Raw genomic sequence first — 16,738 nt, forward strand, 5'->3', positions numbered from 1 at the left:
GATCCATCAAGCTGTCAAGTGAGAAAAGGCTTTTTTATCCCTTATATGCAAGATGGAAGATGATAACTAACATTCACACATCCTCTGAAGAAATTAAAATGATACAGCTACACAACATCAAGGCAAATGGGTAAGAAATTCACTAAAGAGCTATTTACATGAAATAAACGTGAAATTTAAGAAATAACATTTAACGTGAAAGCCAGAATAGTGTAGAGATATGCGGCCACATGTCCACCAGGGGGCAGCAAAGGGCCTCTGCCTCGGAGTAGTGACAGCGCGCATGCGTCTAATAAAAGCCAATTCCTGTTCGTTCACGCGATGGTAGTGAGAGAACGCGCGGACAACATGTAGCAAAAGTTAGAGGCTGCGAACGTTAGTTCAGTAATGCAACTTTGTTCCTTACTCTCCCGGCGTTAAGAGTGTATGAAGCTGTGGGAGGGCATGTTTAACTAAACATGGAGATATTTAGAGACGAGACGGGTAAGAATATGCTTATTTCCCTCTCACAAGAAGTTGGTGGGTAGTTCAGCTAACAAGCTAGCTCGCTCGTACTAGTTGGAGTTGTCGCTAAAAACAGATAAATCACTTCCTAACCCTGCTGGTTTTATTTAAACGCTGACATGGCAGGATTTTACATTGTTTGTTTCTCTTCCTCTTTTTTCAGAGTTTACGGACATTCATATGGTCGTAAGTAAACCATTTCAATTGTTGTTTTAGTGTATGTATTTTTAAAAGCCAGGTCATCAGGGAAGCGCCCACATGTCGGCACTTCTGGTTTGTAGATGGCGATAATGAGAATATTTATTTAGTCAGTGTGTGGGACGTGGCCTCAGTGTAGCAGCAGCCGCTGTGCACGCGTGTACTTTAAAGCTAGCAGTGAATTCGTTAGCTTAAACTTTGATCGGTGTCTTGTTTACTCGTGTCTGTTTGGAGACGCGGTGCACGTAGTCATTTCCTGTGTATACTCTGCACTCAGGACTGTGAATGTGCGCAGCTGCTTCTCATGCTAAATGACGAGCCGGTGGGCGTTTTACCGCACGTGAGGAAAATTAGCGTCGTAACTTTTCAATTAGCAATACTATTTTTGAAAATGATCACCACAGCCTGTTTGCAGTTAATTTCGATATTATTATTTATCTCTTTCTGTCAAATAGCAGCTTTTATTGGTTCGCAGAAATAGCACAAAGCCCGAAGTGTCTTTACAGTGTTTGTGTTTTCCAAATTCTCCGGACACGTTTTACTGAACCTCCATTTAAAGCTTTGAAAGAAACCCACTGTTGGGAATAAAGTTGATACTTACACAGAGTTTTCATTGCAAACGAACAGGTTTGTTTACATGCAGTATTTTCCACCAGAACATATAAGAGATGCAGCAAAAAACATTTGCAACCCCTTTCTCTCTGTTGCATGCTGCATTGTTTATCTTCTCTTTAACTGGGCTATTACTGTCTTTTACAGTTGCTACCACTCTCTACAGTCTGCAGTCTGGCCTTGGCATGCATGTTGTTCCTTGTGCATGCCAGTGGAACATGATATAAACACGCCACAGAAGGCATCATTCATAAAAATAATGCTGTATCATGCCTTCAGTACTCACATTCCACAATACCTTTTTAGAAAACTATATTATCTGACACTGTTATAAAGCCTTGTAAAAGGTTGTGTCACCTGCTTGGTAGCAGTGTCTGGATGATTGTCTTTCTTTTGAAAGTTATGTAAAGTGAGCCTGTTTCACCACATGCATTCAGTTGTGCCTCAGAAAGCAAAGTAGCACAGCTGTCGATGTAAATCCAGTGTGTCAGAGCTCCCTCAGGGTAAAGGAAAGTGAAACTTAAAGATGCAGAGCCTCTGTGTCAGTAAGCTCACTTTAACTCAGGGTCACAGTCAGTATCTGCACTGGATATCCTTGGGAACACACCAGCCTTTTTTATTTGCTGGGGCCTGAATGTAGGAAAATGAAAGCTTCAAGGCTGAAAGTGCAGGGCTAATCTGGTGCTCGCCAGCAACTGCGTGGAACTGACTTTCACATTTCTCTGTCTCCTGTCCAGCAAAGGGTTGTGGATATGTTTGAGGGACGTCCTCGTTTTCAAAGGATTGTAAGATGTGGCCTTCTTGGTAGGATTTCACGTTTTGCACATCTGCTACACACACACTTGAGTCTGTTTGCAGCGGTTTTATCTCTGAAATAATACATATTTCAACAAAGCATTAAAACAGTCTTTTCCTCAACAGGTATGGAATACAGCGATGACCTAGATGATACAGGTGATGATGACTTTGGAATGGGCCGCTGGGTACACAATCCTAGCAATTTCCATGGATACCCGAGGCTCTCTGACATGAGAAGTGATAGAGGATTTAGTGGGAACCATACAAGGTCATCCAGATCTGTTAGTCAGCCTCCTCTGAATTATTACTCATCAGCTTGTGACCTTCCTCATCTGCACTCTGTTAAAGTTCAGGCAAAAGAGAGCGTAAGTCCACTTTTCTTTTATCTGCCTCTCCAAGTTAGATGACCTCATTGTGATGTGAAGGGATTCTATAGAGTTCAGATGGTTGAAATCTGTGCGATGTTTGTTTTGCGGCTCTTGCAGGATACTGGGGGAAAGACCAGATTAATACAAGAGACGAAAAAAAGCAAAGAAAGGGCTGAGAAGAAGCGGCTTAAGAAACTGGTAGGTACTATTGTCTCCAAGAGGAGGATGTTGTAGGAATGAGTAATGGCAAAATTGTGAAGGTAAATGTTTGCACGTTCTCGCCCGACAGAAACGGAAGGCAAAAAAACAGCGCGAGAAGCTGGAGAAGGAAAAACAGAACTCCATAAAAAGTGAAGAGGTAATGAGCATTTCAAAGGGAGTCTCCAAGCAAAGTCATCAAGCTGCACTCTGAATTTTTAACAGGTGTGTTTCCTTTTTTTTGCTTGTCATACAGGGAAAAGACAACACACAGGAGTCTGAGGCAGAGGAGAGTAAAGCAGTTAATGACAAATCTGAAGATGATACAGATTCCGGTGTTAAACAGTCGGCTTCAGCTAAAGATACAGACAGCAGCGACAGCAGCGAGGACGAGTCCAGTGATGAAGATAGCGACACCAAGGATGACTCGTGTGACTTTGAGGTACCAAGCACTCCTATCACTGCAGTCCATACACCTACAGTATGATTAAGCAGAAAGAAGTTTGTCACAACACCATAACTGATTACTGACTTTAATATTAGTGTCATGTTTTATCTGAGTGTTACATGCCCTAAATTTTAACATGATATAACTCTGCAAAGCATCAGTGTTTAACAGTGCAGGGTACTCTCACTGCTTTGGTTTTATTAAAATCTTGGACCAGAAAAATTTCTCATGTTACCCATACATCCAAAGTCAACAACAGAATTATAAGTAAAACTTTCTGTACTGTAGCTAAATGTGTGCACAGGGTTTAGTTATGACAGGAATTCACAGAAGTCCTTCAAATGTGATTGGATAACTGGAAAAAAGTGGGTGTGGTTTAGCAGTTAAAGAAGACACAGGTATAGAGATGGATGGAGCTGCAGAGGACCTCCTCACCTGCCTTGTTACAGCAGCTGGAGGGAAAAGGCTGAAATGAATAAATTAGACCTCAATCACCATATGTGGAAATGTAATCAGATGGATAAATATATGCAACTGCCCCTGAACTCAAGATGAATCATCAAGAATATTTTTATGTTTTACAGGAAAAGAGATTTTTTTTAGGATACTTTTTCTTACTCTTATGGGTGCAACTAGTGACAAATGACCACTTAACAGTTGGGGTTTTTTTTTTTTTTTTTTTTTCAAATAAAGGAACTGGATATGACAAGTACTTTTGTTACTAAGGCTGCTCTCATAGCCAAGCGTAAATCAGAGCAGAAAGCCAAGTCTGAGAAGAAGGAGAAAAAGAAGATTCCGGTTAAAGAACATAAAACTCTGCCTGACAAACCTAATGAAGACCCAGAGGTTGAAAAGAAGGTGAGGCATCCTGCACACAAACACAGAAACTAAACTAAAAGTTACTGTTTCGGTGAGATACTGTTGCTCATCTCATTTCTCTCTTACTGTCTGAACAGGATTCTGCTGCATCTATCACCCCCACCTTTGAAGATAATATAAAAATAAGTACTGAGCTTGCAGGTAAGTTTCATAGATCTCTCAGCCACATGTGTTGATGGATAAACAAAAATAAAGCTAGATTTTTTTGTTCCTACAGTTATCGGAAATGAGTTTGCGAGTTCTGGAGACTTTAATATGGCTGTGAAGTATTTCACAGATGCAATTAAGTACAACCCTACAGAGTTTAAGTAAGAACATGTCCTTTGCTTCATTCACACTTAACTTTACACATCATGCCTTTACACCACCGCTGTGTTTTTTTTTTTAACGCAGTGTGTAAAACTGTTATTTTGGTTGCAGGTTGTTTGGCAATCGTTCCTTCTGTTTTGAAAAGATGCAAGAATATGAGAAGGCGCTGACGGATGCAGAGCTGTGTCTCAACATCTGTCCAGGCTGGGTTAAAGGCCTGTTCAGGAAGGGCAGAGCTCTAGCTGGTTTAAAGGTAAATGGTCTCCTATGGAATCTGCACCGACTGTATACAGTATATACACACTGTATTAAATGCTGTGTATTGTTGTGACTAAGCAGTAGTTTATGTCTTGTAGGTATGTATGTTGGGGTAGACAAAATAGTGCAAAATAATTTTTTTTTTAAATTATAGAAAATATAGATGTCATACAGTTAATCTGTATGTTTGGACAGTGTTGACTTTACCCTGCTATATTAAACTGTCTCTGTAAATATGACCTCTCAGCAGTGTTTGCAGCTGTGACAAGTAATTTCTAAGCTGAAGTCCTTTTTCCTGACTGTTTCCATTGTTTTGTTTACCCTCATCATTTCAGGTTAGGGTGACTTTGGGATCACTTTGGCCTTGTTGCAACACTACTGAATTAATTCTAAGTGTCACTGAGCTACACTGGGCTCACATTATTTACTCAGACTTGTTTTGACTAGCTGTTGCTGTAAACATTAATAACTGGGCTGATTAGTCCAGCAGCATGACAGTGAATGAGTCTGAACTGTGATTTAGTCTCAAGGCAGAGAGAGGAGAGCAGAGCTAATCTTTTTTTCCCCCTCATTCTTCTTTTTTCTTCTTCTTCCTCCAGAGGTATGAGGAGGCTGCCCAAGCCTTCAGGGAGGTTCTCAAACTGGACAGTTCATATGCAGAAGCTGCCCAGGAACTAATGCGGGTGCAGATAACACAACTAATGGTGCGTAACAGTAATGTGTGTTTGTGCAGTCACTAATGGGGGAGATAGGAGGGAAAATGGTTTAATGGTTATGGTTATAATGCTGTACATGTAACAACATAAATTTTTTTGTATTTACACAAAACACAATGTTGTTTATCACTTCAGTAGTTAGAATATGTTTAAAATTTATGGTTAAGCAAATTTACTGGCACTGATACCTTTGAACTTGCTGCCAGACAGAGAGATAATGATTCACTAAAGGTGTTTTAACCTGGGTTTTGTTGCAGGAGTATGGTTTCTCTCGGGAGCAGAGCTCAAATGCTTTAATTATTCATGGGACAGTTAAAAAAGCGCTAGAGGTGCTGTCCACACTAAACCATCCACCAGGTGAGTGTCTCCACATCTGTGATTTACTATCAGGAATTTGACTGAAGCTGTCATGCATCAGAGGAACTGAAAATTGCCTTGTATTGTTATAGCTCACTTGTGTAGAGTACATTTCCTAAGCTTGTGTTTCAGCCTCACTTAAGACAGCTCATTGCAAGGGAACTTTAGCGTTAAATTATTTATCGTATGTGTACACCATGCTAATTTTAAACTTATGTTTTCAGGAGCTGTTAATACAAATCTCCCACCAGCTCAAGTAGTGAATGTCAGCGGAGTGTCTCCAGTCCTTTCAGCCAACACAAACCCTGCTTCTGCTGCTCCCTCTTATCGTCATCATTCCCAGGACAGATCAAAACCATCACTCAAGAACAAACCTTTAGGCCCAGTTCAGAATATGTCAAATGTCCAGAGTCAGCCAAAGCCCATTCCCAATCAGGCCACGAAGAGCGTCAATGACGACAGGCAACCACCACCGTGAGTATAAACTCAGTCACACTGCAGTGTTTCAAATGTCAAGGTGTTTTATTTGAAAGTGACGTTAAACAAAGGCTCAACACAACTTTTTAACAAAACTAACACGCTGCTTTACATATTTATAACAAATCACTGTAGATGATGATACCATGGTTAAAATGCTTACGTTCTGTGATTCAACCTTTTACCCACAGTAATGAATATTTATCACACTGTCCTTGAAAGTATCCATAGTTATGTCTCACATTGCATTTGACAGTAATTCAGTGTCATAACTGTTGAGCTCAGTTCATCATGATTCCTCATCTCTGGGACTACTTTGACCGTTAACCCAGTGCAGAGCAAAATATTGAACTGAGGATACTGAAGTGAGGCAATCTTTCCATAAATACCTAAAACTTTAAATATTTATTCTATGGATACCAATATTAGCCAGTGTAATTGAATGTTAATTGGATGATTCTTGATCAATACTCATTGGACAATGTTAATTAAGTACTATGCAGACAGTGAACGTGTGGTTATTGGTATTGCTTCACCTCTAATTAGACAGTATATTCCAAGAGAGCAGAAAATCATTGAATGCTTTCATGCACTTCAAACTGTGTGTTATGAATGATGGTGTTTTTAGCTACAAAGTTGTTTCTTACAAAACAATCAGGATCTGTGCATAGCTTGTGTCACTTATCAATCTGTCAACTTTGTTTTTGTTTAAACATGTTTAAATAACCAATATTTTCTTTCGACAGGGAGCTGTTTCCAGTTTGGGTGGGAAACCTGATTTACCCAGTATCTGAGTCTGCCATAACTGACCTGTTTAGCAAGTAAGAGAATGTTTAATGATTAAATGTTAATATTTAAAGTTGGCCATTGTGAACGGATCCTTCAGCTGTGTAGAAGTACTCACACACCTGGTCTTCTCCTGCAGGGCTGGGGCTGTCTACAGTGTGAAGGTTCTGGTTTACAAACGATGTGCCTTCGTAAACTTCACAAAACAAGAATATTGTGATGAGGCAATCCGCCGCTTTCATGTGAGTACCTCCTTTATTTAATAGATTTTACTGTGTGACTACAACATGCCTTTGTCTGCTTCACTTGAAACATATTTGCTCAGTGATTAGAGGATTTTACAATAGTCATAATAATACAAAATAGTTTCCCAAGACAGACAAAGTATTGCTATTGCCTACAGAAATGTATTTCTCCTGTAAATGACCTTTCTCACTTCTTCAGGGCTATGAGCTGAATGGTATCAAGATAGCTGTGAGATACCCCGACAGGATTCCTCATGGCATGGGCATCTCAAAATCTGCTCTCAAGGCTGATGACCTGCAAGATGAAAATATGAGGTGAGTGCTTTATACCAGACTTTAATTTGGAAAAAAACAGTTGAACATTATTCACTTTCTTTCTGAATGTGAGACAACAAGATTGATACCAGTCACGCCTTTGCAGTAACTACAGACCTGGAGCAGGGCTTTGTTAGCTTGGCTTAGCATAATGACTGGCCCTGTCTGAACTTAGTCCCTTACGTGCTGTAGCCAATTCTTGGACATCACTGTTCCTGACTGATGCCAAGAAACAGTTGTAGCACATAAACACTAGTTGTCGTTTTTACATTTCTGTTTGTGTATGCAGTAAACAAATGAGTGCTAATTTCTAAGCTTCAGATGTAAGACTGTTTTTTCTCACTTTGGAGAGAGTCAGACACACTGCTTCCAGTCTTTTATGCTAAGCCAGTTACCTTACTACTTTACTATGGTTTTGGGTGTGAGTGTTTGATAGGGACACAAATCTTTGGCATCTATGCAGTACTGAGCAAGAACAATAAAAAAGTTAGTGTGAAAAATTCAGCCACCAGAGTGCTTGTTTTTGCAAGTGTCTGATACAATTTTGGATAGGATTTCTACAGAGATGGGCCTCTTTATTAAGCAGGAATTTTACCTTACAGAATACCACCGTCTCCATCATTTAGTTTGTTTATGTACTTGTGTGGCATTTATACCTATTCCAGCAGCTCCTGTATTCTGCAAGGTAAAATGAAAGCTTTTGTTGATGTGGTTTGATGAAATAGCTGTTTTGTGGGTAGGGTTAGGGTTAGGGTTAGGTCTTGTTCTTTTACATGGAAAAATTGGATTACACTGCAGCAGCTATTTGCTGTGGTGGTTCTTGCTTAATACTGCACTGATTCCAAAGATTTTTGTCCTCATAAATCATCTACACCCAAAACATGAGAAATATACCCAGGTTCAAAAATACCATCATTATCCTTTTATGGACACACATGACTGCTACTGATCTTCTAAGCAAGAAAAGAAAATGTCAAACTATTCCTTTACAATTTGCTGTAGTTGCTATGCAGATATTACTTAAATATAAAATACAGGCATCTTACTCAACATACCTGTGTATCCGTTTACAGGTATAATGCAGTTGGAAGCCGAAGACCTGTTCGCTCTTATAGACCTGGCTCCAACCACAAAGGCAGCCACAACAACTGAAAGGAAACAAGGTGCCTTAGAGCTTCACTGGGTTTGAAATATCTGAATAAAAGCAGCATCACTTATACTGTCTAGCACAGATTTATCAGTGGTACCTGTAGACGTTGCCTTCTCTTGAAGTAGTATCTGTGTTTTTAGTGGACCACACAAACCAATGTTTAGTGGTAGATTTTTTTTAAGAGAGGCTGTATTAGTCAATAGAAATGACTCTAACTTATCTAAAGAGATGAACATCTTATACAGTGTTTTTGACCAAAAGTAAAAACCTTATCAGGTATTAACAAAAACTTTTTGCTGCCAAGATTGTTAAAGCCTTACTGGTATAAAAAGGACTGTTATTATTGGTATTTTAAATATAATTATGAAGGAATATCATTTTGTAATTTACATATTTACTTGAGGGTTTGTTGTAAACTGAGAACATTCATCTAACAGATTCTAAAGTTTACAACAAAATATAGTCCACAACTTTAGCTGGTTTGGTTTAGTGCTAACATAATTATAAATGTGTTCAATTAATTTTTTTTCATTCCTATTATGGTATTAACACTGGGCCCCAAAATCCAGTAATCACGTTAGCTCCTAAAAAGTACTACTTTTTTTCTCCAATTCAATGTTTGTTTGTTTTTCTACATTTGTTATACATACTGAGATGCAGAAATCATTATTGGTATCCTTATTAATGATGCTGAACTTATTTACCTATCGTGAAATTTACAAAAAGGTATTACAAGAGCCTCACATTTACAGCCTGTATCTATTACTCATTGTAGCTTTAATACACCAAAATCCAATTTGTCTGTAAACAATTGTTAAAAGCCTCCATTATACAACAGGCACTGTTTTGTTGCATACCTATAAACTGTTAAACTGACTGTGGTTGATCATGGTTTGGCATATTCTATGTTCTTTTATTCAACTGCCTTCATGTATTATGGAGTTTTTTTTTAATTCAAGAATTAAAGATTCTTTCATCTTCACAGTTCCTGTCTCATTATTTAAACCCTGTCTTTAACTGACAGGGACCAGCTCACATTTTAAAATACATACTGTTAACATTACCTGGTGCATGTTTGAGATGAGTTTAAGAATGTGCACACAAGATGCATTGAGGTTAAATTAGTCCATTAAAAAGTCCATTAACATTTAACAAATCAAATAAATTGTCTCCGGTGTACCTCACTTTATAATCCAAACATTTTAGGCAAATGTCCTCCAGCATTCTAACCATGGATAGAAACCTTTAGCTAATACAACATGGTACTGTAAAAGACTTTTGATGGACATGGGATTTAAACTAATGAATAAAAGATAACACTTTGAAAATGGGCCCCTCTATAAAACAGACCACTGCAGATCCAACCCTGGAGCATGTGACTTTTTGGTTGATGTATTGAGTAACTTGTAGTTCTTTAAAAAAATTTCAGAGAATTAAATTATGGCAGACTAGTTGACTTAACAGTGGACCTGGGGTTTTCAAGATCCATGGGTACATTTGCCCTCTATGTCCAGGCAGTAATCCAGCTTTGAATTTGAGGTGATTAAATATTTTTTTCTAAATGTAATCCTCGGGTTTACAAGCCAATAGATGGCAGCACAAGCAAGGCACTGGATCTGCAGTGAACTGGTAAACGAAATGGACGACTGTCAGAAATCATTCCCAGACGATGGAAACTACAGCGTGACTTTCTAATAGAAATGTAAAAATTAAATTATAAACATACCATTATGGTGCGCTGAGCTGGAGTCCTGAGCGGGATACGGTGCACCTCCTCTGTAGCACCTGGAACAACAGCACAGCTTTTAATTTGCTGATACTTAATTAATAACATCATAAATATTTTATATTAAAGTAGAGCATGTTTTGCTTAGAGATCTAGATAAGTTGCATTCAAGATAGATATTTCTGCCTTGAACATGTTGTAAAATTACCTGTTTGTGCTGCGTTTGATGATGTAACCGACCATGAGGCAATCTGTGGATTGAGAGTGATATCATCAAAGTATGAAAGGACACAAGACTGGCATGCTGACAACATGGCTGTCTGAGCTACACCTGAACACCACATCTCATTACTTTATGAAGATCATCTTTTGACAGCTGCAGATATCAGTTGTTATCATTTCTAAAGACACCAAATAAACCTGCAGAAGTCCTATTGTAATCCTGACGTTCCCCTGATGTCAAAGTGACATCGAAAGGTCACGCAGGATGTCTCCAAACCTAACATTTCTGTTTTTAATACAATACATGAATCATTTTTTGGAACAGGCAACTAAAACAGAAAATTGTGAGGAAGATTTGCAACAGCTTAAAAACAAGATAAAATTTCCTTTTCCAGGATCAGCACCGAATACTCTCTACACTCAGTTTTGAAACTGATATGCATATAAAGGCATGAATCCAACACAGCCATAATCTCTGAGGTCTTAAGCATCTGGTGTCTGTTGGAACCAAATAAATGTTTCAGCATGATCAGAAATGCAAAAACGGAGGTGTTTAGCCAGTAGCAAGAACATTCATCTCCCTAATGTGAACTGATTATTGAATTTTTGCACCTTTCACCTGTCATCCTGCTCACTTAATATGGGTATTAGAGCTGATGGAGGGTAGTGAATTAGTAGTTGGGAGATTTGATGTTACTTTCTAAAAAGCCCACAAGTCATGCAAATGTGCAGAACAGCTCTTTGTCTCTATGTTAATTAAGTGACTTTTCAAGGCAACAGGGTCACAGACTCAACAAGGCAACAGGACTCAGGTCCTGTCTAACTACCCACTGGTTAATTCTCAATTGTGTAAACTCCAATTGTGTAAGATCTGAAGTGTGTATCACACCATCTGCTGCTGCAGAGCCAGTCCCCGTGCTTTTGGAAATATGAGTTTAAAATGCAAAAAATCAACGCTGATCTGATTTTTTGATGGCAACTTTGGGCTTAATTAAAGCCGGAGTAACTTGTCATGTGCACCGGGCTGTGACTGCGCAGCGGCAGGCTGTAATAATATCTGTCCTTAACCCCGCGTCTTAAAACACTCTCCTCGGCCCGGGTCTGCTCAGGTTGTTGCTGTTGCAGAGGAAAGACTTTATCGTGTTCCAGCCTCCACCTGGTGCACATTAACATTACAGGGAAAGAGAGGATAATGAAACATAATACCAGGTGACAGCAGGTGTTTGAGCCGATTCCATCTCTTTTCCAGGTTGCTCTGCTCATCTCGAGGCTGCAATGAGATAATGCAAAACTTTGTTAGTCTTTTTTTTCTTTATACAAAATCTTCAATTCTAATTGTCTTCCCTTTTTGTCATAAAACTCAAACTGTAAATGGTATTGATTCACGTTACTTGGCCTGTTGTGTTGATGAACACTCATTTCATCCTGCTAATTTCACTGACTTTAGTGGATTCTTTTTTGTTGTGCTTCACAACCTTGCTGAGCTTTCATATCAAGCAACAACATCTTTAATTTAGATTGAAAAGAACTGTTCAGTCTTTTTTTTCCCAGCAAAAGTTGTCTGGTTCAAAATTCAAAAGATGTGAATATTTGCTGGTTTTCTGAGTCTGCGATGAGTAATCAATCATGACAATCACCATTTAAAAAGAAGTATAAGCTTGTTCCACATACTGGCACGTCTATGATTCAAATTCAACTCTTAATATTTCAGACTTATGCGCATGACATCACCATGTGCAGGAGTTACCATGGTCACTCATTCCTAAGTGGCATACACACACACAAACACTCTGCAAGAAAACGTGGCTGAAATGTGAAAGAGTTGTGATTCAATAGGCTGCATGAATATATTCACAAAGAATGCAGACAGGCATGCATTTTTACTGACGGCCACAGGCTATCTGTAACGGAGAGTTGAGAAGAGAGGCTAATGGATCACTGCAGCTCTGAGAGACAACTGAAATCATGCTGGGAAACTTGTACAGATTGCATTTTGTGTCTGGTGTAGTGCATTTCCAAGTGAAACATCACTTGACTTCATCTGGCTTGCTTTTTATCAGTACAACTGGTTGGTGTTTATCCCTGATGTCAAAATAAGGACCATGGATCCACATGCTCCCGACTCTGGTATAACAGTTGTATCATTTGAAGAAGTCACATTAGCGTGAACCCTGAACGCATGGTCAAACAGCTCTTTACTTCTACACTGGATTAAATAATTTAGATGTAATAATACAATTCAGTTTTTGGATTTATCACTCTGTTGAGCTGGAAAGGCATCAAAACAATATGTGACATCAGATACCATGTACTCTGGGCAAATGAGATGAGTCTGCAGCATCTTAATTAACACTGTTCTGTTGTAACCAGACTAGTCTTTTCTCACACAAACACCAAAAACCAACAAAAAGCTCCACAATTCCACCGAAAAAACTAAAGTCAGTGAGCAGCTAGAGGACAGATAAGCTCTTGTTAGGATGCCATCGTGGCTCTTACCAAACAATCCAAGTCTCTGCCAGAGGCCGATGATGGAGGATGAGGAAGCGGGGTGGAGCGAGGACTTTGCGCTCCGGCAGAGACGTGGCTGCCCGCCTCGCTCTCAGCTGCAGAGCCAAGGTCAGCCAGACTCCTGTGTCAAACTCCACAGTGGGACGCTGCCTCAGAGAGAAGTAGAGTGCGTGTGCCGGGGTTTTAACATGCAACAGACGGCAGGTGATAGATGAGAACATTTTCTTTAAAGTAAAAATACATTAACACAAGGTCCATAGGGGCAGCTGCTCTGGAGCTTCATCACGATCTTCATCAGCAGACAGAGGAATTCAGCTGTCAGAGTTTTTTCAACTTTCCAGAGCATGTCAAGTACGTCTCACCCATGTTATGTGATCAAAAAGCTTAAGAACAGCTACTGAATGGACCTTGCGGTGAGATTATTTTACTGTTTCCAAGGTCAAGAATGCACTTACAGCACAACTTTCAAACCAAAACGAATAAGAAGACCTCTGACAAGCTCTGAAAAAATGTCCACAACTGGACAAACTCTATCTGCTGATGAAGATCATGTGATATAATTAGAGATGTCCAGATCAACTACTAAGTGGACACTGTTTTTTTCTCATGTTATATTATCAACATAATTTAAAAAAAGTAGAATATTTACCTTAAAGTGGAGGGGTCTGTACCTGATCATTTAAAACAGCATGTTTATATTGTTTCACTCTTTATCAAGGTTAAACTTCAAGTACAACATATGCCACATAAAAACATGTTTAATTTCAAATGAAACTGCTGCTAACACAGTGGGAAAAAACAAAAATATCTATTAAGAATTCTCAAAATAATCTAAAATCTGGGGGTTTTTTTGTGAGGTGGGGGGGAACATGACAGAATTGTGCTTACTTCACTTTTTATCACCACAACTTCACAAACCTCTGACTCCAGGTTTAGTATGACTTCTCTCACTGCTGAAGGCACCTGTGTTTTGTCTTATCTTATTCTTTCTGATCCTAAAAACAGTCACTGCTTGTCTACAATGAACCTAGAGTAGAAAAATAAAAGTTGTGTCCTCTGACTCTAATACAAGGTAGTGGAAATGTTCTTGTTTGTGTGTGGTATTCCTGATTTCAGAGCTGCTCTGCCTGAATCAGTGGTGAGTCCTGACCTCCAGTAGACCACTGCAGCTATCAGACTCTGTACTAATCTGAACTCAAACAGCTCAGACAGTGAAGAGTCTGAGCTCCATCTCCACCCAGGGGAATTCTGCTCTCCGTCAGTGTACCAACGGAGGAGCCTCCACCTCGGCTGCTCCGGAGCAGATGTGAGAGGTTGTCCCCGATCACCGATGCTGCTCCCAGGTCAGCTCCAGAGGCAGATGTTACTCATGGCCTGGCAGGTGGAGCTGCTCTCTGCAGGAGAGAGGTAGATCTTGCCGCTGGGGCAGACGCACACCTCGTATACGGCCTGCTCAGGGGAGGCCTGGCTGGGAGACGCCGTGTAGATGCCAAGCGGGAGGCTGCCCAGCTGTATGGTGTTGGCATCTAAAAGAATCTGGAGGAGACATGCTGGAAGTCATTCAAATAACATCACCAGAGATGCCCTGAAGTGATGCATTACTAACTTAAGATGATAAATGACTGTGGTGCAATCAGTAAATACAATGTGACAGGTGGAGTGAAATACAGCACCACTGATCTGATGAGTCAGGGTGAACAGTGAAGGAGGAACTCAATCTCTCGATTAAATATTTTATCTGGAACAGAAAATTGTTCATTTTTAGCCAAACTGGTGGTTTTGGTCTGGTTTCATCCACCACATCTGCCCAGACTAAAATATCTCTGCAGGTATTGAAATAAAATTTTTGTTCATACACTCATGTTCTCCACAGGATGAACTGTTCTAACTCTCTATCTAACTGATCCCCTGACTTTTCATCTAGTGACATCATCAGGTCAAAAATCTACAACGTCCAACACTTCGCCAGCAGAACTAATGACGTCCCCATCAGCCTCAGCTCTACTCTGTTTAGTGCTAATTAGCTAACATGCTAAACTAAGATCAACATTATGGTAAACATGGTAAACATTATATCTGGTAAACTTCTGCATGTTAGCATTGTCACTGTGAGCATATTACCATGGAAACATTTAGCTCAGAGCACCACTGTGGTGCAGTGCAGCTTCACAGAGCTGCTAGCAACATGACTCAGTCTTGTTATTAAATATCTTAAACTGTTGGGAATACATGTATTTGCTTTCTTGCTGAGAGTTAGTTGATATTTACACCACTCTCGTGTCTGTAAGGTAAATAAGGCCACCTGTAAGGCCACCACTGGCAGGTGATAGAACAGTTAGTCTGGCTCTGAAGTTAAGATAATAAAATCCTGCTACTTGCACCTCTGAGGCTCTCTTACATGTTCTATCTTGTTTGTTTAATGTGTAAAAAAGTCAAAATGTGGGGCGAATGTTTGGCAGAAGCCCTGAGTAGCCGTCGCTGGCTCAGCTCCCGGCTGGACAGACCCTTTGCTGCATGGCTTCCCCCTGCTCTTTCCCCTCATTTCTTGTCTTTCTCCACTGTCACTAGCCAGTCCTAGCTGTTGCTGAAAATGCCCCAAAAAATTATAAAAGAAAACCCCAAAAAACTCAAAATATAAAAACACCATATTGTAGTTTTACAGTTGTTTCATGTGCAAACTATTTCTTGACCACATGCAGTAACTAGAGTCTTGTTGTGACCATGAGGTTCAAAGATGACAAACGATTTCCTTAATTTTAAAGAACTTGTCCATTGTTACAAGAGTAGGCTGTTAGACTGCATGAGATTTGGCTGCATGTACCTAATAAACTTGCAAGTGAGTCTATTTCCATTCTTACATCCAAACCCCATGACCATAAAATCAAATGTAATTAAAAATGTCAAATAAATAAATAAAGGAGGGCATGAAGTGTAACTTCTAATCCTCCTCACCTCTCCCTCTGTCGACTCCAGCTGTAGGTCCTTACGACCGCTGACCTTCAGTGACCCCTTGGCAGCGCTCACTTCAACCCCTCTGGGAGCCTCCATGGTCAGAGTCCGTGTTGGAGATTCCAGCCTGACAAGAAAAAAAAAAGAAAAGAAAAGAAAAATGAGCACGAGCTCAGAGATTTAGTGCGTGAACTCATTGATTTATTCTGTTCGTACTTTCAGAATGTTTGCATTATTAAAACTTTGCCTCTCAGTATGATTTAATAGCTGCGGATACAAGATGCATTCAAGGTTAAATTGATTGTAATTCAGTTCATAGTTTATAAATATCTCTGTGTAATTAATGGTTTAAAGCAGGTTGATGGAATTCAGTCACATTTCTGTTTCATAACAGACCCAAGGCAGCAAGGCATTTAAATTGAGTCAAAATGTCTCACATTTGAAAAAACAAACCAGCTTCCAATATTTCTGTCTGACTTCTGGTGCATAAATGTATTTTAGGTTTTAGTTATGCCACCTGTGGAATATTAAAGCTGCTGTTCATGTTTAAGTAGCTCTTTTCATTATTCTAATCCAGTATGGCGCCTAAACAGTCCATAATTGTATCAGCTGATTTTGACCTTCAGCAGCACTGAGGCTAATGCAATTTGCATTTTCCTCCCGTGGACTATTTGTTTACACAGGGAAAGATAAGTGTGAGAGCCAATCAGTGAGG

General features: G+C 39.6%; 2 protein-coding genes across 3 annotated transcripts in view; one reads left to right on the top strand and one right to left on the bottom strand.

The window, feature by feature from the left end:
• Window positions 1-299: 299 nt before the first annotated feature.
• Window positions 300-9,602, top strand: LOC108890906 (tetratricopeptide repeat protein 31). 2 transcript variants are annotated; one of them, XM_018687974.2, is made up of 18 exons: window positions 300-483; window positions 668-690; window positions 2,052-2,118; window positions 2,236-2,477; window positions 2,598-2,678; window positions 2,770-2,838; window positions 2,935-3,120; window positions 3,820-3,984; window positions 4,083-4,146; window positions 4,223-4,313; window positions 4,426-4,567; window positions 5,172-5,276; window positions 5,546-5,645; window positions 5,870-6,119; window positions 6,869-6,943; window positions 7,048-7,150; window positions 7,353-7,468; window positions 8,542-9,602. In XM_018687974.2, the coding sequence occupies exons 1-18, from the start codon at window positions 459-461 to the stop codon at window positions 8,618-8,620; spliced, it is 1,983 nt and encodes a 660-aa protein (XP_018543490.1). In that variant the 5' UTR covers window positions 300-458; the 3' UTR covers window positions 8,621-9,602. The 2 variants fall into 2 exon arrangements, with proteins under 2 accessions (XP_018543490.1, XP_018543492.1); XM_018687976.2 differs by lacking the exon at window positions 2,052-2,118 and having other exon boundaries at window positions 306-483.
• A 4,212-nt stretch (window positions 9,603-13,814) lies between these two features.
• The window catches only part of LOC108890908 (zeta-sarcoglycan), a 32,154-nt gene continuing 29,230 nt past the window's right edge, over window positions 13,815-16,738 (bottom strand). The window contains exons 7-8 of the mRNA XM_018687978.2: window positions 16,027-16,150; window positions 13,815-14,610 (exon numbers count right to left, since the gene is read on the bottom strand). Coding sequence (XP_018543494.1) covers window positions 14,419-14,610; window positions 16,027-16,150 — 316 coding nt within the window. The 3' untranslated portion in view covers window positions 13,815-14,418. The remainder of the gene's footprint in view (window positions 14,611-16,026; window positions 16,151-16,738) is intronic.

The sequence above is a fragment of the Lates calcarifer genome, linkage group LG14 (assembly GCF_001640805.2).
Source record: "Lates calcarifer isolate ASB-BC8 linkage group LG14, TLL_Latcal_v3, whole genome shotgun sequence".
Lineage (NCBI taxonomy): Eukaryota > Metazoa > Chordata > Actinopteri > Centropomidae > Lates > Lates calcarifer.

Coding starts and splice junctions, on each gene's coding strand:
- LOC108890906 (XM_018687974.2), top strand. CDS start 459: ATGGAGATATTTAGAGACGAGACGG. Junction 3,985..4,082: donor ACCCAGAGGTTGAAAAGAAG/GTGAGGCATCCT, acceptor CTGTCTGAACAG/GATTCTGCTGCATCTATCAC. Junction 5,277..5,545: donor TGCAGATAACACAACTAATG/GTGCGTAACAGT, acceptor GTTTTGTTGCAG/GAGTATGGTTTCTCTCGGGA.